Raw genomic sequence first — 22,639 nt, 5'->3', positions numbered from 1 at the left:
AAATGGCCATGTTCCATCTTCCTGTAATCCCTGTAATCCCATCACTTTGAGAGGCCAAGGCACGTGGATCACTTGAGGTCAGGAGTTTGAGGCCAGCCTGGCCAACATGGTGAAACCCCATCTTTACTATGTAAAAATTAGCCAGGGCCAGGCTTGGTGGTGGGCACCTGTAAACCCAGTTACTTAGGAGGCTGAGGCAGGAGAACTGCTTGAGCTTGACAAAAAGAGGTTGCAGTGAGCTGAGATTGCTTCACTGCATTCCAGCCTGGGAGAGAGAAACATAGAGAGAGAAAGAGAGATAGAGAGAGAAAAGAAAGAAGGAAGGAAAGAAGGGAGGGAAGGAAGGAGGGAAGGAACAAAAAGAAAAGAAAAGAAAGAGAAAAACATAGAGGCAGAGGTTGGAGGATCTCTTTAGTCCAGGAGTTCTAGACCAGCCTGGGCAATGTGATAACACCCTGATAAATAAATAAATTAGCCAGGCTGGGCGTGGTGGCTCATGCATATAATCCCAGCATTTTGGGAGGCCGAGGTGGATAGATCACAGGGTCGAGAGATCGAGACCATCCTGGTCAACATGGTGAAACCCCGTCTCTACTAAAAAAACAAAAATTAGCTGGGCATGGTGGCATGTGCCTGTAGTCCCAGCTACTTGGGAGGCTGAGGCAGGAGAACTGTTTGGACCCAGGAGGCGGAGGTTGCGGTGAGCCGAGATCACACCATTGCACTCCAGCCTGGGTAACAAGAGCGAAACTCCATCTCAATAAATAAATAAATAAATTAGCCAAGTGTGGTGGTGCACACCTGTAGTCCCACCTACTCAGAAGGTTGAGGCAGGAGGATCATTTGAGCCCATGAGTCTGAGGTTATGGTGAGAGTGCGCTATGATTGTGCCACTGCACTCCAGCCTGAGCAACAGAGCAAGACTCTGTCTCAAAAAAAAAAAAAGAGCATGGAAAGAGTGACTTGGGGTCTGCCTGAAATTCCCCCATTTTTCATTGCCAGCACAAACAAAGCCCCCATGTATCTGTCAAAAACTTAATGGTGTAACAAAATTCTACAGTTCTTTATCAGGGTTCTCAATAGAACATCAGGGAAAAATAACAGTTTTCGTGCCCTTGCCAAATCTAATCCTTAATCCTTCAAGTTCTTTACATGGTAAAAGCCAGGGAACTTTGTATTTAGGACTAATCAGGCTGATTTCATCACACCATGTTCACATGACAGATTAAGTCCTTCATTCAACAAACAATACCACAATGTGTAGAACAACACAAAGATACTTCTATTAAATTTACAATTACCTTGATTGAGAAAGTCGTATCAATGCTGACTGTTGCCCTTAGATGAGCCAGATGATAACAGATGGTGCAACACAACCCATGCCCAACTTTATAAAGTCACAAGTGCTGGGCCAGATAGCTCACACTTATAATCCCAGTTCTTTGAGCTTGAGCCCGGGAGTTCAGGTTATAGTGAGCTGCAGTTGCACCACTAAACTCCAACCTGGCCGACAGAGTGTGATCCTGTCTCTAAATCAATTTTTTTAAAACAAGGTGCCAGTATTAAGGAAACTATGTAAAAAACAAAAAGGGCAAGAAAAAAGAAAATGAGAATTGGAAAGATGCAGGGAGATAGGGAGGGCCCAGCTAAAAATACAGAGTCAACTTTCGTTTTAATTTAGAAGGTCTTCAATCAACTACTAAAAAATATTACTGAATAGACACAAAAATATTCAATAAAATACTGGCAAGCCGATTGTAACAGCACATCAAAAAGCTTGTCCATCATGATCAGGTAGGATTCATCCCGGGGATGCAAGGCTGGTTCAACATACGCAAGTCTATAAACGTAATTCACCACATAAACAGAACCAAAAACAAAAACCACATGATTATCTCAATTGATGCAGAGAAGGCCTTTGACAAAATTCAACAGCGCTTTATGCTAAAAGCCCTCAATAAACTCAGTATTGAGGAAACATATCTCAAAATAATAAAAGCTATTTATGACAAACCAACAGCCAATATCATACTGAATGGGCAAAAACTGGAAGCATTCCCTTTGAAATCTGGCACTAGACAAGGATGCCCTCTCTCATCACTCCTATTCAATATAGTACTGGAAGTTCTAGCCAGAACAGTCAGGCAAGAAAAAGAAATAAAGGGTATTCAATTAGGAAAGGAGGAAGTCAAATTGTCTCTATTTGCAGACGACATGATTGTATATCTAGAAGACCCCATCGTCTTAGCCCAAAATCTCCTGAAACTGATAAGCAACTTCAGCAAAGTCTCAGGATACAAAATCAATGTGCAAAAATCACAAGCATCCCTCTACACCAATAACAGACTTAAAGAGAGCTAAATCAAGAACAAACTGCCATTCACAATTGCTACAAAGAGAATAAAATACCTAGGAACACAACTAATAAGGAACGTAAAGGACCTCTTCAAGGAGAACTACAAACCACTGCTCAACGAAATAAGAGAGGACACAAACAGATGGAGAAACATTCCATGTTCATGGTTAGGAAGAATCAATATTGTGAAAATGGCCATACTGTCCAAAGTAACTTACTTTTGGAATCTTTTACAAAGATTCAACGCTGTCCGCATCAAGCTACCAATGACCTTCTTCACAGAACTGGAAAAAAACACCTTAAACTTCATATGGAACCAAAAGAGAGCCCGCATAGCCAAGTCAATTATAAGCAAAAAGAACACAGCAGGAGGCATCACACTACTGGACTTCAAATTATGCTACAAGGCTACAGTAATCAAAACAGCATGGTACTGGTACCAAAACAGAGATATAGACCAATGGAACAGAACAGAGGCCTCGGAGGCAACACAACGTATCTACAACCATACGATCTTTGACAAACCTGACAAAAACAAGCAATGGGGAAAGGAGTCCCTGTTTAATAAATGGTGTTGGGAAAACTGGCTAGCCATGTGCAGAAAGCAGAAACTGGACCCCTTCCTGACACCTTACACTAAAATCAACTCCAGATGGATTAAAGACTTAAACATAAGACCTAACACCATAAAAACCCTAGAAGAAAATCTAGACAAAAGCATTCAGGACATAGGCATAGGCAAGGACTTCATGACCAAAACACCAAAAACATTGGCAACAAAAGCCAAAATAGACAAAAGACACCTAATCAAACTCCCCAGCTTCTGCACAACAAAAGAAACAGTCATTAGAGTGAATCGGCAACCAACAGAATGGGAAAAAATTTTTGCAATCTACCCATCTGACAAAGGGCTGATATCCAGAATTTACAAAGAACTCAAACAGATTTACAGGAAAAAAACAAACAAGCCCATTCAAAAGTGGGCAAAGGATATGAACAGACACTTTATAAAAGAAAACATACATGAGGCCAACAAACATGAAAAAATGCTCATCATCACTGGTCATTAGAAAAATGCAAATCAAAACCACACTGAGATACCATCTCACACCAGTTACAATGGTGATCATTAAAAAATCTAGAGACAACAGATGCTGGAGAGGATGTGGAGAAATAGGAACAATTTTCCACTACTGGTGGGAGTGTAAATTAGTTCAACCATTGTGGAAGACGGTGTGGCGATTCCTCAAGGACCTAGAAATAGAAATTCCATTTGACCCAGCAATCCCATTACTGGGTATATAGCCAAAGGATTATAAATTGTTCTACTATAAGGACACATGCACACGAATGTTTATTTCAGCGCTGTTTACTATAGTAAAGACCTGGAACCAACCCAAATGCCCATCGATGATAGACTGGATAGGGAAAATGTGGCACATATACACCATGGAATATTATGCAGCCATCAAAAATGATGAGTTCGTGTCCTTTGTAGGGACATGGATGAACCTAGAGACCATCATTCCCAGCAAACTGACACAAGACTAGAAAATGAAATACCGCATGTTCTCACTTATAGGCGGGTGTTGAACAATGAGAACACATGGACACAGGAAGGGGAGCACTACACACTGGGGTCTGTTGGGGGGAATAGGGGAGGGACAGTGGGGGGTGGGAAGTTGGGGAGAGATAGCATGGGGAGAAATGCCAGATATAGGTGAAGGGGAGGAAGGCAGCAAATCACACTGCCATGTGTGTACCTATGCAACTATCTTGCATGTTCTTCACATGTACCCCAAAACCTAAAATGCAAAAAAAAAAATTCCTTCTCCCAAGTTCAGTGGCATGTCTAGGTAAAGAATCAAATAAAACTGCCCGCTGAATTCAATGTAGAATTGTTTTGAAAGTAAAAGAGTGTTTTCTTTCAACTATTATGTTAATCATTAACTTTCAAAATGCTCTAAAATCTGATAAAGAAAAGGCATAATTTGGGTTCACAAATGAAATATTGCTGTATATCTCAAAGTTATATCTGCAGGATACCAAACGTGATTTCTCTTTAGAATATGAAATATATGTATGGTACATTTCAACAGAATATAAGGTTAATTATCACTTATCTAAAATAGTTGGGACTGACAGAGTTTTGGATTTTGGATTTTTTTCAAATTTTGGAATAGTTGCAGTATACTTACTGGTTTAACACCCTTAATACAAAAATCCATATATTAGGATCTGCTAGAATTATTTGCTAAAGTTAATGCTCCAATTACCATTTTCTTTCAATGTCATGTTACTGCTCAAGAACTTTTGGATTTTGGCACATTTTTCATTTTTTCAAATTTTGTCATTTTTATTTCTGTGGGTACATAGTAGGTGTATATATTTGTGGGGTGCATGAAATGTTTTAATACACATTTTGGATTTTTGAATTAGGAATGCTCAACCTATAATAGAGATAAGGGTGAAAAGTAGTTCTCATATTTCTGTCCCCTCATCACCTTGTATTTATGCTTTTTTTGAATATAGTTAACAAATATTTTGGGTACTCTAATAAAAAAGAAGCATCACTTAAAAAAAAAAAAGAATTTTCCCAACACCTGGGTAGAATGAATGTGAATTTCACATTTGCTTGGAGCTTCCATTCTTCTTAAAGATTTTTTTTTTTCACTCTTGAATCCATGAGAGAGGTTGTTACCTAATGACTTCCTTATGGAGAATAAGTTCTTCAGGTATACAAGAATATCAGTTCTATCTGTCATCTGCCAAAGATCCTGTGTGAGTATTTTTAACTCAGACTTACATTACATATGTCCAGTCCATCCTGAAATGCCTGTTTCAGCTAAAGGCTTATTATTCAGGATTTTGGTATTCCTTTGTTTTAGGTATCTGCTCATTTCCTCCCCTATCCTTGGGCTACATATTGAAGAAAATTATCATATTTAATCCAATATTTCTATGGGTTTGTAGAGGAAAAGGAATTGCATGAGCTCACACAGCCTTGTTGTCACTGCTTCATATTTTCAGCTGGCTGATTACTATTAGCAATGACGGGGAAGTCAAAGAGGTAAGCTAATTAGTTCATTTTAGGCTCTCATTTAATTATGTCATCAGTGGTGTTAACATAATAAATTAAAGGATGATGTCATCTTTCAAATCAGCAAGCTTCTCTTTTAGAGTAGGTTCAATTTATTTTAACATGTTAAATAATCAATTTTTAAATGTAGGCTGGTTATTAACTTTTTTTCTGGTCTCTAAACATTCAAGTTATATATTTTGTATCATTGGTGACTTTATTAGATAAAAAGCAAGTTTATAAATAAAAACAATTGTTAGTTACTAATATTAATAGTTATCCTAAGGTATGAAGATATGTTTTCTTTCAGGAAAATAAACGTGATGTTTATTGGCCATAAAAAAATAATAATATTACTGAATGAGATACAAAGCATTATTTTACACATGTTATTCTGAAACATACTTACCAGCAGTTGTTTTCAGGAAGAGATGTGGATGACTATACTTGAATAAAGGATAACCGAAGAAACACACATAATTTGGCTTCAAAACATGAACATTACTACATATTTGAAAATAGCGAACACAAATCTACAGATGAGAAAACAAAAAGTAAAAGCATTTATAAGCAATCTCAATGGATTATCTCTAAGTATAAATTGAATTTCAATTCTATTCTAAAAGTAGAACCATTATCACAATAGAAATATTATATCCTTAGATTTATATTTGTTATATTATGACCCTTGCCCAAAATTCCTTCTGAAAGTAAAGACATTTTAACAGTGTATTCTGTATAAATACATCAGCTTATAGGTATGCTTAAGCCACTGGACTTCCTCAACTAAAACTACTAAAGAATTCTAAAGTAATAATTTCTAAAAACAATGAAAAACTTGTATAGTACAATACCCCAAAGTTTACTTATAGTAACTTATAGATGACTTTTTAGAATTAACTATTTTATATAATACCTTAGTATAATATTATTTAAAAATCTATTATAGAAATAAGTAGGTAGGGCGCAGTGGCTCACACCTGTAATACCAGACGAGGTGGGAGGATGACGAGGTCAAGAGATCGAGACCATCCTGGCCAACATGGTGAAACCCCATCTCTACTAAAATACAAAAAATTAGCTGAGCATGGGGGCACCCACCTGTAGTCCCACCTACTCAGGAGGCTGAGGCAGGGGAATCACTTGAACCTGGGAGGCGGAGATTGCAGTGAGCCGAGATCACACCACCGCACTCCAGCCGGGTGACAGAGCAAGACTCTGTCTCAAAAGAAAAAAAAAGAAAGAAAGAAATAAGTAGGTCCAAATGTATTCAACTCTATATATCAAAACCTAAGTGTCTGAAAGGTATTGTGTGTATGTGTGTGTGTGTATATTTGAGACAGGGTCTCACTCTGTTGCCCAGGCTGGAGTGCAGTGGTGCGATCAGAGCTCAATGAAGCCTTGACCTTCCAGTCTCAAGGAATCCTCCCACCTCAGCCTTCTGAGTATCTGGGACCACAGGCACACGCCACCAGACCCACTTAATTTTGTTTATTATTTGTAGAGACAAGGCTGGACTCACTATGTTTCCCAGGCTGGACTCACTATGCTTCCCAGGCTAGACTTTTTGTTTCCCAGGCTTGACTTGAACTCCTGAGCTCAAGCAATCCTCCTGCCTCAGTCTCCCAAAGTGCTAGAATTACAGGTGTGAGCCACCACACCCGGCCATAATATTTTATTTTGAAAGTTAATATTTCAATGCTATTAATATTTAACTATATCACACTGTAAATATAAAATATAGAAATTTATTTACTTATTTAATTTTAAAGCCCTGAGCTTACTTCTCTATGTAGAAATTTCTATCCTTCTTAGTAGGAATATTGATAAGTGAAACCTTTTCATGTATGTAGCAAAGTCACTTTTACTTTAAAAAAAAAAAGTCATGTATATTAGTGGTAATTAGCTCTTAAATTTTAAAGGCTATGTTATAATAAACATATATTACAGTCATGTTTTAATACATATTTATAAACTAGAATTTTGGCTTTTTCTGATAGCAAATAATATAAAATTAAAAGTTTGGTTTACTGACAAGAACAATACATTTAAATTCTTATTTACTTTAATTTCCAAGTTATTACTGATTTCTGAAGGCAAACAAAAACTGAAGATCCCTTTCCTAAAACATGAATAATCTTAAATCATTTATCTTAACTTTAAAGATCACCCTAAATCAACTAATGTTTATAATATCTATATTTTATTCTTATTAACATTAACAATTCAGAAAATATAAAGCCTAACTAAAATAATTAAAATTGAAAGCTTAAAACCAGCAGTTTTAATGATGGTTTTCATTAAATTCTTTAAGGAAAGAATTTTCTTTCCCAAACATTTCTATTTTGTTTGTCCTTCCTTTCTCCTTCAGCGCTCATAAACCTGACTCAGCAATAAAATCAAAGGAGTAAATCAACCTGTTTCATCAGACATAAAATTTAGGGACAGTGGGGAAAGTTTTGAAGTATATAGATTCATTTTGATTTAAATAATCATATTTTTAAAATCTGTGAAAGGAAATTAAACTACTAGACAGTCTTACCTTCAACAACGACACAAATCCTATTGAACTATTCATGGGTCTGGGGCAACACAAACCACCAAACATAACATTTATTGAGTGCCTCCTATGTGCTGAATACTTTAAAAGTATTTTCAGACAGGCCAGGCCAGGTGGCTCTCACCTGTAATCCCAGCACTTTGGGAGACTGAGGTGAGTGGACCGCTTGAGGTCAAGAGTTTGAGACTAACCTGGCCAACATGGCAAGATCCCTTCTCTACTAAAAATATACAAATTAGCTGGACATGGTAGCACACACCTGTAGTCCCAGCTAGTAGGGAGGCTGAGTCACAAGAATTGTTTGAACCCAGGAGGCAGAAGCTGCAGTGAGCCAAGATCCCACCACTGCACTCCAGCCTAGGTGACAGAGCGAAACTCCATCTCAAAAAAAAAAAAAAAAAAAGATGATGTCGACACCATCTTTTTTTTTTTTTTGAGATGGAGTTTCGCTCTGTCATCCAGGCTGCAGTGCATTGGCACCATCTCAGCTTACTCTGTGCCCCAGGTTCAAGTGATTCTGATGCCTCTGCCTCCCAAGTAGCTGGGACTACAGGTGTGTGCCACCATGTCCAGCTAATTTTTATATTTTTAGTAGGGGTGGGGGGGTCTCACCACGTTGGCCAGGCTGGTCTCAAACTCTTGACCTCAAGCGGTCCACTCACCTCAGTCTCCCAAAGTGCTGGGATTACAGGTGTGGGCCAAGGTGCTCAGCCCAGATGTCATCTTTATATCTTACAATTTCCCTATGGAACATACATGTTAGCCCTCTTCAACACACAGGAAACTGATGGGCAAGGAGAAGTAATTTGTCCAAGGTCACACAGCAAACAAGTGGGACAATCAAGCTCTGAAGCCAAGCAAATCTGATGTCAAAGACTCTAGAAGTAGGAGAAATAATCCCTAATTTCAAAGAGTTTACAACCTATGTGAGAAAATAAACACACACACACAAACACACTCAAGCATGGACATGCATGCTCTAACTTTTTGTAAAAAAAAAAAAAAAGAGGCATAGCAGTAAGTGATAAAGGAGTTTAAGTAGGCCAGGCACAGTGGCTCATGCTTTAATCCCATTGCACTCCAGCCTGGGCAACAGAGCAAAACTTCGTCTCAGAAAACAAAAAAGAAAAAAAAAAAAGGAGTTTAGAGGGGTCTGGTGGGCACTTTTTCATGTTAGTGTGACCTGGGACGGGTTCTTGGAGGAACATTTAAGGGGCACTATGTATAATAAGCATACAGAATAAAAAATCAGAAGGGCACTTCTAAGGCAGAGTAAATAAACTGTAGCAGAAGTTTACTCAGCATATCTGCTGGAACTTTGAGCAGCTTGATTTGACTTGAAAAAAGGTATAAAAGGGAACAGTAAATAGCTCAAGGAGAAAATGGTTGATGATTGTAATGTCAGTATAAAGACTTCCACTTTGGCCTCCCGAAATGTTGGGATTACGGGCATGAGCCACTGCACCCGGCTGAATTATTTTTTAAAATCAAGGAAAGACCTATTTTAGTCAAATAATTGTGTTAAGAGTTAGACTATATGTTCAACCAGGATGTATTTGAGAATGAAAATGGGGTTATTAATAATTGCCTTGAATCACTAGGGATCAGTTGGGGTGTCACCTCAGGCAAATTGGTACAGGTGGTCTCCATAGAATTAGGTGTCTTTAGTATTGTTCATAGATGAATGTACAATTGCTTCAAATACAAATTACATAAAACTAGTAATTATATAAGCATGTCTTTTTAAAACTGGTAGTTTAAAGCCTTATACTTAGTTTACTAGTCTAGCTGGGGGTGGTGGCTCACACTTGTAATCCCAGTATTTTGAGATTTGACAGGAGGATCACTTGAGCCCAGGAGTTTAAGACCATCCTGGACCAAAAAGCAAGACCCTGTCTTTTTTTTTTTTTTTTTTTTGGGATGGAGTCTTCTTGTTTTTGTTTACTTTTTACAAAAATTTTAAAAACTGAGTTTTTTGTTTTTACAGAGTCATTTAAAAAATATTTATGAGCATCTACAATATGCCAGGCATTTGGGGTTATACAGAGAACAAAACAGATGCAATTCCTTCCCTTATAGAATGCACAGTCCAGTGAAAGGTAATAAAAGGGGTAAACAGGTGATTATAACACTTGCTATAATGAAAGAAATAGAATGTGTTAAGGGAAGCTAGCTGGACAAACTTACGTTGAAGTAAGATCTGAGGGATGAGTAGGAGTAACCCGGGGATGCGTGTTGCAGATTAGGTCATAGAGAAGTAAGGCAAGAGTCTTTAAAGCAGAAGAAATACCTGTGCAAAGGTCTGGAGTTAAGAGAGAAGCACAGTGTGTAAGTTGTTCAACAGAGTTCTAGTGAAGTTCAGCGTGGAATAAGCATGGGGAGGTGTCAGAGTTGGGGTTGGGATGGGTAGGTTTCGGTAAGTAATCAAGCCTGAAAGATTGGAAAGGCCCAGATCAGAAATAGCCTCATAGTCATTTGAATTTTGGACATCTTGCTGAAGGCAGTTTTAAGCAAGAAAATGACATTATTAAATGTCTCTTACTTTACAAGATCACTCTGGCTACACAATGGAGAATGAGTTAGAAAAACGACAAGACCACTGGAGGCAGATAATCCAATTAGGAAGGACCAAGACACCTCTAGTTGAGGGCAAGGTGGAAAAATAGTGACTAGATTTCCTCAGAGAGAATTACAGATTCAAATCAAGAGAAACTGGGCCGGGACCAGTGGCTAATGCCCGTCATCCCAGCACTTTGGGAGGCCAAGCCGGGCGGATAACCTGAAATCAGGAACTTGAGACCAACGTGGTCAACATGGCAAAACCCCGTCTCTACTAAACATGCAAAAATTAGCCGGGCACAGTGGTATGCACCTGTAGTCCCAGCTACCTGGGAGGTAGAGGTTGCAGTGAGCCGAGATTGTGCCACTGGACTCCAGCCTGGGTAACAGAGCAAGACTCTATCTCAATAAATAAATAAATAAATAAAAATAAAATAAAGAGAAACTGGTTTGAGGGTTCAGTTCTGGAACCTGCAGAGTCTGACCTGCTTTGAAGCTGTATGGCAGACACTGTGAGAAGACTAAAGAAAGTTTTTCTGCTGGGTGCGGTGGCTCACGCTGTAATCCCAGCACTTTGGGAGGCTGAGGTGGGTGGATCACCTGAGGTCAGGAGTTCGAGACCAGCTGTCTTTACTGAAAAAACAAAAATTAGCCGGACATGGTGATGCACACCTATAGTCCCAGCTACTTGGAAGGCAAAGGCAGGAGAATCGCTTGAACCTGGGAGATGGAGGTTGCAGTAAACGAAGATCAGGGCATTGCACTCCAACATCGGTGACAGAGCAAGACTCTGTCTCAAAAAAAAAAAAAAAAAAAAGAGAGACAGACAAGTTTTTTCTAGGCTCCCTTGTGCTAGCAGTAGCCATGTAACACAGTTCTGGCCAGTAAAACTGGAACCTCCTCTTCTTCCTCCTTCCTGCCTTAAACATAAAATAAGAAGTGTGGCAGCCCTCTTGTAACTAGTAGGAAAAGGACAAATGAACTACTGGGGAAATAACAGCATTGATAATGACAAACCACTTAATCAATGTGAGCTGACATCTAATTTGGAGATGCTCTGTATGCATGGATACTTAATTTCCTTTTTATTGGTTGGGTTTTTATTAACTACAGCTGGAAAATATCACACACATATGAAACTGGAGATTTCCAGAACAGTAGGGTATATATGGGTTTGGAGTACACCTGATTGGAAGACTGGGGAACTTTAAGACTCATCAGCATAGATGGTAGGTAACTGTATCCAAAGAGTGGATGGGACAACCCAGAAAGTGGGAAAAGTACAGAGAGCCAAAGTCAGAGCCCTTTAGAAACAGCAATATTTAAAAGGTGTGTAGGGAAAGAGGATATTGGGACGAAGCAGTCAAAGATGTAGAAAGAATAGTATTGGGAAACTGGTGTCACAGAAATGAAGAATGGAAAGCTCTAGAAAGAAGAGAGACCAAGAAGTGTTAAGTGTTGCTCAGAAGAGCTCTCTTCTCCTCGTTATCTCTTACTTATCCTTCTTACATCTCAAGTCATACAGTATACTCTGGGAACTCCTCTCTGACCCCCAAGTCCACTATAGGTGTCCACTCCTGTGTATTCCTGTAGCTATAGGCACCTGTCCCAAAACAGCACTTCTCATGCTGGGTTGTAATTTCTTAGTATCTATCTCTCTCTCCTTTGTCCTCTACCACAAGATTGTAATCTCTTGAGAAGGAAGAGATGATGTCTATTTCATATTTGTATCTCCAGTGCCTAACACTGTACCTGGTACACAGCAGGCTTTTGGAAGTTTTTTAAAGATCAGTGGTCCACCAAGGCAGGGAGAAGAAACAATCCGCAAACAGGGTGAAACAGGATCATTACCGGGATGTGTCAGTGCTTGGTGCTAAGACTGGGAGAAAGAGAGGGAAGTGCAGGGGAGATGCTGGTGGGTCATAGCCTTGGTGACAAAAGGGTAGGAATGATGTGGTGCAGACGTAGAAATACAAGCTAAAATGAGTGACGCCTCAGCTGCTCAGTTCTTTGGAAGCAGGGACCCCTGATGATATTTTATAACTTCAACGGCCTCTACATTGCAAATTTAGTGAGGGTAGGGGTTGTGTTGCAGTGTTTGGCATATTGTGGATATGCAATAAATGCTAAACGAATATATCTATGGATCCACAGCACCTATCACAATGCCTGGCACCTGGAAGGCGCGCAATGAAACGCTAGCTGGGCCTCGGGGTATAGCTGGAGCAGGAGGACGGCTGAGTCGCTGCAGAAGCGGGTCTAGGTAAGGGGAGGGAGTGGTTTTCTATTCCAGACTGGTCGACTCGCTCCGTTCTCTGCCCTTTATTTTGCATGAATCCCTTCACCTCTCCATCACACGTGCCCTGGACGCCTGGCACCGGAGGAGAAAGTAACACACCACTCCTGGATGACTCCGGAGAAATCACGCCTTCCCAGCCTCAGATCTGCCCAAACCTGCTTACCAGCTGCCCCGCATTCCTGCTCCAAGTTCTCAACAGACGGACTGCAGCCATCTTACCCCGGAAATGACAACTTTGCCGCAGACCCGAGAGACGCCTCGCCGGACGACCTATCAGGAGATGGGAAACGCACCGCACCCTGGGCGGCCAATAGGGAGGGAAGAAACGAACCTCCTACCCAACAGCCAACCAGGGAGTGGGGCGGGTCTGAGCCAAACCCTAGAGTCTGGGACCCGGGGAGGGAAAAGAGCCCGTGGGACGGGGGCGGGGCAGAGAGCAGCCCAAATTTAACTTGAGGGGACAAAGTCGGGCAAGACACTGCTATGTAAATACAGATGCACGGAAGATAATCGTTTTATTGTCTATAACGGGGGAAATAGAGAGTATTAAGGAAACGCAAAGGAAGGGCACTTATCTGAAGAAAGTTATGTTGAAGTAGGACCTGAGGGATGAGTAGAAAAACATTTCCCTTTCCTCATCTTGTAGTGTAACCGTCTCAAGTACAGAAAATAGAACACTTCTATACTTTGTAGCAAGGCTCTGGACCATTAGTCGTTTCACAGGTCCATATAGCCGTATTTCCCAATGACTTGCACTTTTTTTTACACCTTTTTAGTGTTTTTGATTACCAAAATTGGCTAATCGATTTTCTTTCATGAAAGATAAACATTACCTAATGTCTAAAATAAACATGTCATCATCATCTTTCTTTTTACCGACGGTTGTCAGACGCTGCTAACTAGCATATGTGATACATGTCACAGACATATGATCTTGATTTACTTGTCTCTTGGAGAAATGTCAAATTCAGATCAAGTGGAACTGGTAAAGAAAACAGGCAACAACTAGGAAACCAATTTCTGGAAATGACCAGGATGACATTAGTCTGTTATTGCTTCTTACGTGGGAATGAAAATCTTCACAAATGTCTAAGGAATTACAGAGGATAAAAAACTGGAACAAATACATTTTAAATCCTCAACATTGAAGATTAGTGATTATGAAACAAAATCTCAGGTATTTCACAACTTCATTGTTTAATGTGACCCAAAAACTTTTCCCCCTCATTTGCCAGCCATTTTATGTATTACACACCTACACACACAAAATCATTGCAAACAATAAATCTTACTATTTTTTTTTGTTTGGTAGGGTCTCTTGGGCCGGGCGTGGTGGGACATGCCCATAATTCCAACACTTGGGGAGGCTGAGGCAGTCGAATGGCTTGAGCTCAGGAGTTCAATATGGGTTCTGTCTGTGTTGCCCCGGCTTGTCTCAAAGTCCTGGTCTCAAGCGGCGATCGTCCCATTTCAGCCTCCCAAAGTCCTAGCATTACAGGCATGAGCCACTAGGCCTGGCCTAAATAGTTACTCTTTATCAGAAAATCTGAACTCAGAAGAATTTCAACTTTTTATATGTCCTTAAAAATGTTTATACACATTACTATTTGATTGATAATCCCACAAGCATGTGTTTGTATAAAAAGCAGTAGCAGTTGTACCTTTGAAATGAATCATCTTCCTTCCAAGGTGCTGCTATACAACTTTCTTCCTCTTCATTTCCTTTTTAACTATACCTGCTCCTCAGAAGGTAACTAGTTTATGTTCCATTACTTACTTTTTATCTAAATGGATTCTTGCTTCTATATTAAGTATAATATTTCATTCCAGCATCTGGAAAGAAATACACCATCTATTCCCTAGTTAATTCTTTTATTTGAGTTTGAAAGAAAGAAAGACCCCATTTCTTCTCTTTATTTAAATTTAAAAATGACCAGTTATGACCCACCAATTCCACTCTTGGATAGCTACCTAAGAGAAATGACAATGGTGTTCACACAAAGACTTGTATAGGAATAATCATAACAGCATAATAGCCAAAATCCAGAATCAGCCCAGATGTCCATTAACAGGTGAATAAACAAAATGTGGTACATCCATATACTGAAATAATATTCATCTTAAAAATGACTGAGGTGCTGATACTTGCTATGACATGAATGAACATCGAAAAAAATTATGCTAAGTCAAAGAATATAGGCACAAAAGGTCGAGTGTTACATGATTCCATTTAAATGAAATGTCCAGAAAATGATGATTTATAGAGATGAAAAACAGATTTGTTTTAGTTATATTAGTTATATAAGATTATATTAGTATTATTAATTAATAAGATTAGCATTCATTAGAAAACAAATTTGCCTGGGGTTAGAGGTGGAAGGGGTAGTGACTGCAGAGGCAAGAGAAATTTTTTTTTTGTGGTGATAAAAATTTCCTCTTACCAGTTTGTGGCAATGATTATATAATTCTGTACATTTACTAAAAATCTTTGAATTAATACACTTAAGACAGGTGAATTTTATGGGATGTAAAGCATACCATAACAAAGCGGTGAAAATTGTGTTATATGGGAGAATAATGAACATTTGAATAAAAACAAATAAATAAGTCACAAAATTATATAACAAAAACCCTTGAACCTACCACTCAACTTTAAGAAATAGAAACTATGGAAAAACATATCATGTAGGTTGTCTAAAAATAAAATGCATTTTAAACTAAAAAATAAATCTAAACTAAAAAATAAAAAAAGAAAGCAATCTTTCTTGTCTGCCCCTTCCTTTACCTCTCCCCTCCATAAGCGTTATCTTGAATTGTATTTATCATTCCTTTGTTTCCTTTAGAATTTACCACATATACATATATGAATGATGCATAATAACATACTATTTACTTTTGCTTGTTTTGAGTCTTATAAAAATGGTATCAAACTGTATGTATCTTTCAGCAACTAGCTTTTCTGACAATACCATAATTTATTTATCCATTCTTTACTAAGTGGATATTTGTGTTGTTTCTAGTTCTTTGCTATTACCGTCAGTGCTATTATGAACATTCTTGATCATTCTCCCGCATGTTCAAGAGTTTCTTTAGCACAGTACTTCTCAGACATTAATGAGCATTCATAGCAACTGGGGATTTTGTTAATTGTTGTTATTTCTAAGATGGTTGTCTGTGTTACTTTCTATAAATGTGGGGTGGAATAAGATGAAACAATTTATCCCTAAGAAAATGACTGTGGGGCGGGCATGGTGGCTCTGTAATCCCAGCACTTTGGGAGGTCAAGGCAGGAGGATCACATGAACTCAGTAGTGTTCGACCAACTTGGGCAACAAGGCAAAACCCCATGCCTGTAGTCCCAGAGACTGAGCGAGAGGATCACTTGAGCTTTGGAGCTCCAGGCTGCAGTGAGTTATGATCGCACCACTGTACTCCAGCCTAGACAACAGGGCAAGAACCTGTCTCAATAAATAAATAAATAAAAGAATATGACTGTGGCTTCATTAAGTTAACACCCTGCCCTATTCAAAGGAATTCTGTAGAAAGAGTGAAGTTTACCAAAATGCAACATAGCTAATTAACGAAGGTCTTAGATTACTTGTTTGGCTCCTGGGTATGACTTGACTGATGTAGAAAAATCTGAGGATGACCTTCTGAATTCTGCTCTGAATTCTAAATGTTCAGGAGATAAATGTAGCCCAGAGTCAGCCCCTGCTTTGGTCACTACCCAAAAATACACCAACATGTGGTTGCCTGAGCTATTGTAGTTTAACTATTTATGAATTTTGAGGACTTTTAATAGCTTAAATATTTAAATATCAGTACTTATTTAGAAATTGTTTCAATATATGTTTAATCAAATATGTTAATATAGAGCTGTATGTATTGTATATAATATATATATATTTTGTTTAATATCGATAGTTTGTATTTGTAGTGATTCATTAAAAGAGTTTGAACTATATATAGATCTGCCTCTTTTTTTGCCTATCATGGGCAAGTTTCAGTTTTCTTGTGTACAGGATGATATTGACATTAACAATACCTTCCCTACCATCTTCAATATACCTTCAGGGATATTTTGAGGATCAAAGGAATTCAAGTGTCTTGACACTACTTTATATGATGAAAGATCCTATATAAATATAGTATTAATATATTGGATGACTTATCAAGAAAACAAATAACAAATGTTGGCAAGGGTATAGGAAAATGAAACTCTTGTACACTGTTGGTGGGAATATTTGTAAATTGGAATAGCCATCATGGAAAATTGAAGTTCTTCAAGAAATTAAAAATAGAACTACCATATGATTCAGCAATTCCTCTGTGAGCATAAACCCAAGGAAAATAAAATCAATATCTTGTAAAGATACCTGCAGCATTATTCACAATAGCTAAGATATGCAAACAACCTAAGTGTCTATTGACGAATGCATCAACAAAGAAATTGTGGCTTATGTAAAAAATTTTTTTAATAAAATAAAATGCTTGCCTATGCATTTTGCTCATTTTCCCTCTATAATATGTACATCATTTTCTTGTTGACTAGTTTAGGAGTTCCTTAAATATTCTGGATTCTAATCCTTTTAATTTTTTATATATGTTGCTAATACTTTCTTCCAGTTTGTGACATCTTTGCTTGCTTTTTTGAAAGAGTCCTTTGATGCAGTTTTTCATTTTAATGTAGTTAAATATATTAATATTTTCTTTTTTTGAGACAGGGCCTCACTTTGTCACCTAGACTGGAATGCAGAGTCGTAATTACAGCTCACCGCAGCCTTGAACTTGGGGCTCCAGCAGTCCTCTCACCTCCACCTCCCTAGTAGCTGAGACTACAGGTGCACATGACCACATGCAGCTAAGTTTTTTTTTATTGTTTTGTAGAGGTGGGGTCTCACCATGCTGACCAGGCTGGTATCAAACTTGTGAGCTCAAGCAATCCTCCTACCTTGGCCTCCCAAAATGCTGGAATTTCAGGCCTGAGCCATCGTTCACAGCCTAAAAGTATTTATCTTTTGTTTATAGTTAGTGCTTTTTGTGTTTTGAGGAATACATCCCACCTGGTGCAGTAGCTTACACCTATAATCCCAATTTTCTGGGAGGCTGAAGTTGGTGGATCGCTTGAGCCCAGGAGTTCAAGACCAGACTGGGCAGCATGGCGAGACCCCATCTCTACAAAAAGTACAAAAATTAGCTAGGTGTGGTGGCACATGCCTGTAGTCTCAGCTACTCTAGAGGCTGAGGTGGGAGGATCGCTTGAGCTTGGGTGGTTGAGGCTACAGTGAGCCATGATTGTATCACTGCACTCCAGCCTGGGTGACAAAGCAAGTCCCTGTCTCAAAAAATAAAAAAATAAAAAAGGAATACTTTACAATCCAAAGGTCCTAAAGGTGGTCTTCTGTATTTCCTTCATGTCTATTCTTTTTTTAATATGATTGCTATCTCAATTAAAAAATTTGAAATATACAAAAAATCACTAAATTTTATACTTTAAAAGGGTGAATTTAAGGTATATGATTGCTATCTCAATTTGAAATAGCAACTATTCTGCAACTATTACCACTATCTAATTCCAGAACATTTACATCACCCCCCACCAAAGTAAACCTCATACCCATTAGCAATCACTTTCCATTATGAATATACCCCCATAGCCCTTGACAACCACTAAGTTACATTGCCTGAGTAGCAATAAATCTGCTTATTCTAGACATTTCATATACATTGAATAATACAATATGTGATCTCTTTTGACTGGCTTCTTCACTCAGCTTCTTTCATTTATTTTTTCAACTGATGTGTATATAACAACTGATGTGTGTTATATACACATCAGTTGACAGACATTGTTAAAGATAAAAATAAAAATGGGCCAGGTGTGGGGGCTGACACCTATAATCTCAGTATTTTGGGAGACTGAGGCGGGAGAATCACTTGAGCTCAGGAGTGAGCCCAGGACACCAGCCTGAGCAACATGGCAAAACCCTGTCTCTACAAAACATATAAAAATTAGCAAGGCATGGTGGCATGTGCCTGTAGTCCAAGCTACTCAGGAGGCAGAGGTTGCAGTGAGCTGAGACTGCACCACTGCATGCCAGCTGGGACAACAGAGCAAGACTCCATTAAAAAAAAAAAGTTTTCCCATGTTGACCAGGCTTGTCTCGAACTCCTGATCTCAAGTGATCTGCCCACCTTGGCCTCCCAGAGTGCATGAACCACTGCACTTGGCCTTTCTCTTTTCCTAATAGAAATATTTAGTGATATAAACTTCTGTTAATTATAGTTTCATTATAATCCATAGATTTTGATTCATAGAACTTTCATTTACCTTTAAGTATTTTTATTACTTTCTATTATTTATTATTTCATCCATGTATTATATAGAAGTATTACACATTTCCAAACATTTAGTTTTTCATTTTATTTTTTTTAGTTATCTTTTTTAGAATTAATTTCTAACATAATTTTTGGTTAGGGAATAGCAGCCATATGATACAAAATCTTTGGAGTCGTTTGAGACTTGCTTTATAGCTTTGTCTTTTTTTTTTTATTTTTTATACAGCGTGTCACTCTGTCACCCAGGCTGTAGTGCAGTGGCATGGTCACAGTTCACTGCAGCCTCAACCTCCTGGGCTTGTGATCCTCCTGCCTTAGCCTCCCAAGAAGCTGCAACCACAGGTGCATGCCACCACACCTGGCTTTTTTGTGATTTTTATAGAGACGAGGTCTTGCTATGTTCCTCAGGCTGGTCCTGAACTCCTGGGCTCAAGTGATCCTCTGCCTTGGTCTCCCAAAGTGTTAGAATTACAGGCCCACGTAGCTTTGTCATTCTTTATAAAAGTTTCATGAGTTCTGGAGGAAAGCATGTAATATATAAGAATTGAAGGTTTTATATACGTATATATATGGACAATTTTATATATATATATATAATTGGCCTTAGATCAAGTTTATTAGCTGTTATGTTTATTAGTTTTCTTGTCTTTCCTAAATTTTCATTTGCTTGAGCTACAAATAATTGAGCTAAACTTTCAGTGTAGTAGTGGATTTACCAGTTTCTTCAATGTCTGACTTACATATTTTGAAGGTATTTATTACACACAAAGGTTTGAATAACGTATTTTCCTGGTGACTGCAATTTTTATTATTTTGTAGTGACTCTTTTTGGTCAATGATAGTGCTTTTTGTTTGAAAGTCTAATTTGTCACTAATATCGGTATACCAGCTTTCTTTTTTTTTTGGCATTTATGTGGTGTATCTTTTCCATCATTTTATTTTCAACTCCTCATTATCCTTAAAGTTTTTGGTGCATCTCTTGTTAACGGCACTTTTTTTTTTTCCAATCAATCTCTGGTTTTTAAATTTTTTAAATTTGCGGGTAGGTGTCATCCAACAATCTCTGGCTTTTCATTAGGAAATGTATTTACTTTCATTGTTACTATTGATCTGTATGAATTTATTTCTATTCTGTTACTTTAGTGCTTTCTTTCCATCCTGTTGTTTATGCTGATTATGGTATTATGCTTTTGCTTAATGTGTATTTTCTTGTTAGTCCATTTTTTTCCTTCAGCTGGATTAGAAGTAATACACTTTCATGGTTATTCTTGAAACTTTACCTTACCTACTTATGTTAAACCTTGAATTATGTCAACTGTATTAATTGATATCTTAATTACAAAGAGAGACCTCAGAATTCTTTAACTTTTGTCATCCACCTCTTGTCTTACATTTGTTGTCTGGTGTTATTTTGGGTAATGTTTGCTTAGATTCAACTATGTGTTTACAGTTTCTTTCGCTCATCACTTCTATTTCAGACTCTTCTTCTGAAGTAATTTTTCTTTCTGAAGCACATCCTTTAGAACATCCTTTAGAAAGTACAGGTAAATGTTAAACTCAGTTTCCATGTATCTGGAAATTATTTTATTTCTATACTTCCCTTTAATTCTTGAAAGATAATTTTGCTGAGTGTCCAATTCTAAGTTGATGGTTATTTTCTGTCAGCACTCTGAAGGTACAATTCTACTGTCTTTTTGACTTCCATTATTCTATTGAGGACTCTGTTATTGGTCTAACTGTCATTTGTTATTAAAATAACCCAGGATTTAACCCAACTCTGCCACTTTCTTGTTCTGTCATCTTGGCATGTCACTTCAATTACCTAGGCCTCAGTCCCTCATTGACCAAAGAGAGATGAGAACGCCAACCTCACAGCTTTCTAATGAACATTAAGACAGATCACGTATATGAAAGCACTACACAAGTGCTTATTATTACCATAATTTGCTCATCTCTACATTATATTACCATCTTGTTCTTTTCTCCCTACCACCGGAAGTAGTCAGAATGGGGCAAAGGGTCATAGTAAGGAATTAATAGCCAAAGTTAGACATAAAAAGGCAAGGCTTCTTCTGGGAAGGTTAAGTTTCTGTAATAGGAATCTAAGATGTCAGATAGGAGTACAGCTTTTTCATATTCCATCGCTACCATCATTGCCTTACTTCAGCTTCTCATTATCTTTTGCTGGATATTTGCATCATTGGCATTTCTCCCTTCAGGCTCTTAAGCCTCTTATTCACCCTCCTCATACTACCAAAGCCTTCATTCTAAAATGCGAATATGATTACTTCCTTGATTAATACCTTATGGCAAATTCCAGATTTGGTTAAGTTCCTAGTCTGTGTGTTCCGCAAAACATTCTCTGTCGCAAAAGCAGCAGTGTTGAGATTACCAGACAGTGGTGTTAACATCAGACCACCCGGGTTCACATCCCAGTCTTCTAGTTAAAATTGTGTGAATCTGTAGCAAATTGTTTAACACAGGAAGCTGTAAAACAGTCAAAACAGTAAGCACTTTATCATGTTGTGAATGCATGCGGTGCACAATATCTAAGTGCTCAGTAAAGTTGCCTGTTATAGGATATTATTAATATATTGTAATTGTCCCCATAAACTGTAAGATAAATACAGTACATGCTATTATTACCGAGGATGACATTGTAATTGATAACGTCTCAGTCTCTTCATTATACCTCCAATAACTTAAGGAATAGAAGCTGACTTACTCTAGAGGCTTGCATAGTATTTGGTAAGCCAAATACTTACTTAACAAATTCTCAATCTTGTTGGAATTGAGCCCCAGGCAGAACCGAGAAGCTGACTGTTGCTTCTGCCCTCGACTGAGGTGAATTGATAGCTGCACTGTTCCTCGGAGTCAAGAACTTGCACTCATTCTCAAGCAAGACGGCATAACTTTGGCCTTTCAAAGTATTAAACTAGTGATTCTGCCTTGCCCGCCCCTCAAATAAATGCCGTGTCACCCTAGAAACAAAGATAACACTCTCCGCACACACAAACACGCACCCCTCGAGGAACGAAGGGCTGAGAATATAAATGCACCAAGGCGCACGCACTTCGAGAGACAGGCACAGTGAAGGCAAATCCAACCAGAGAGAAGGTGGTCGGTGCATCGCAGGGTCTGGATCTTTCTTGCATCTTCAGCTATAAAAGTGGGCACCTCGGGGTATGCCAGGATCTTCGAGAAAACAGAAACACATTATTTACCCAGAAAACAAAGATAAAGCACAAGCCTGCAGGATAACTGGAGGATGTGGTTACAGTTGAGACTTTCTGCAACCTGCAGATTTTGCTGTGTCAAAGGCACAAGTCTGTCAGGGATCCTGGGCACCTCCGCGACCACCACCCCACCTCTCCGGAACCTTCCTCACCTGCACAGCAGGTTTCCCGGAGCGGCGCCTTTAAGCCGAGCTATGCGCATGCGCACTGG

At 38.5% G+C, this 22,639-nt stretch overlaps 1 protein-coding gene across 20 annotated transcripts in view; it reads right to left on the bottom strand.

Annotated features, from left to right (window-relative positions):
• Positions 1–22,630, bottom strand: part of DBT (dihydrolipoamide branched chain transacylase E2) — a 72,764-nt gene extending 50,134 nt beyond the window's left edge. For 5 of the 20 annotated variants that reach the window (XM_078332657.1, XM_078332653.1, XM_054236615.2 and 2 more), the window contains exons 1-3: positions 13,017–13,081; positions 6,537–6,653; positions 5,845–5,968 (exon numbers count right to left, since the gene is read on the bottom strand). Coding sequence is in view for 7 of the 20 variants with exons in the window: in XM_078332651.1 (XP_078188777.1) it covers positions 5,845–5,968; positions 21,496–21,603 (232 nt within the window). In the remaining 13 variants the exon portion in view is untranslated. Of the gene's footprint in view, positions 1–5,844; positions 5,969–6,536; positions 6,658–13,016; positions 13,082–21,495; positions 21,680–22,215 lie in introns of those variants that run through there. The other 15 variants (XM_078332658.1, XM_002751141.6, XM_078332661.1 and 12 more) reach the window with 10 other exon arrangements.
• Positions 22,631–22,639: the final 9 nt, after the last annotated feature.

This window comes from Callithrix jacchus, chromosome 7, assembly GCF_049354715.1.
Source record: "Callithrix jacchus isolate 240 chromosome 7, calJac240_pri, whole genome shotgun sequence".
Lineage (NCBI taxonomy): Eukaryota > Metazoa > Chordata > Mammalia > Primates > Cebidae > Callithrix > Callithrix jacchus.
Note: the sequence above shows the minus strand (reverse complement) of the source record. Positions and strands in the feature narration are given on the sequence as shown.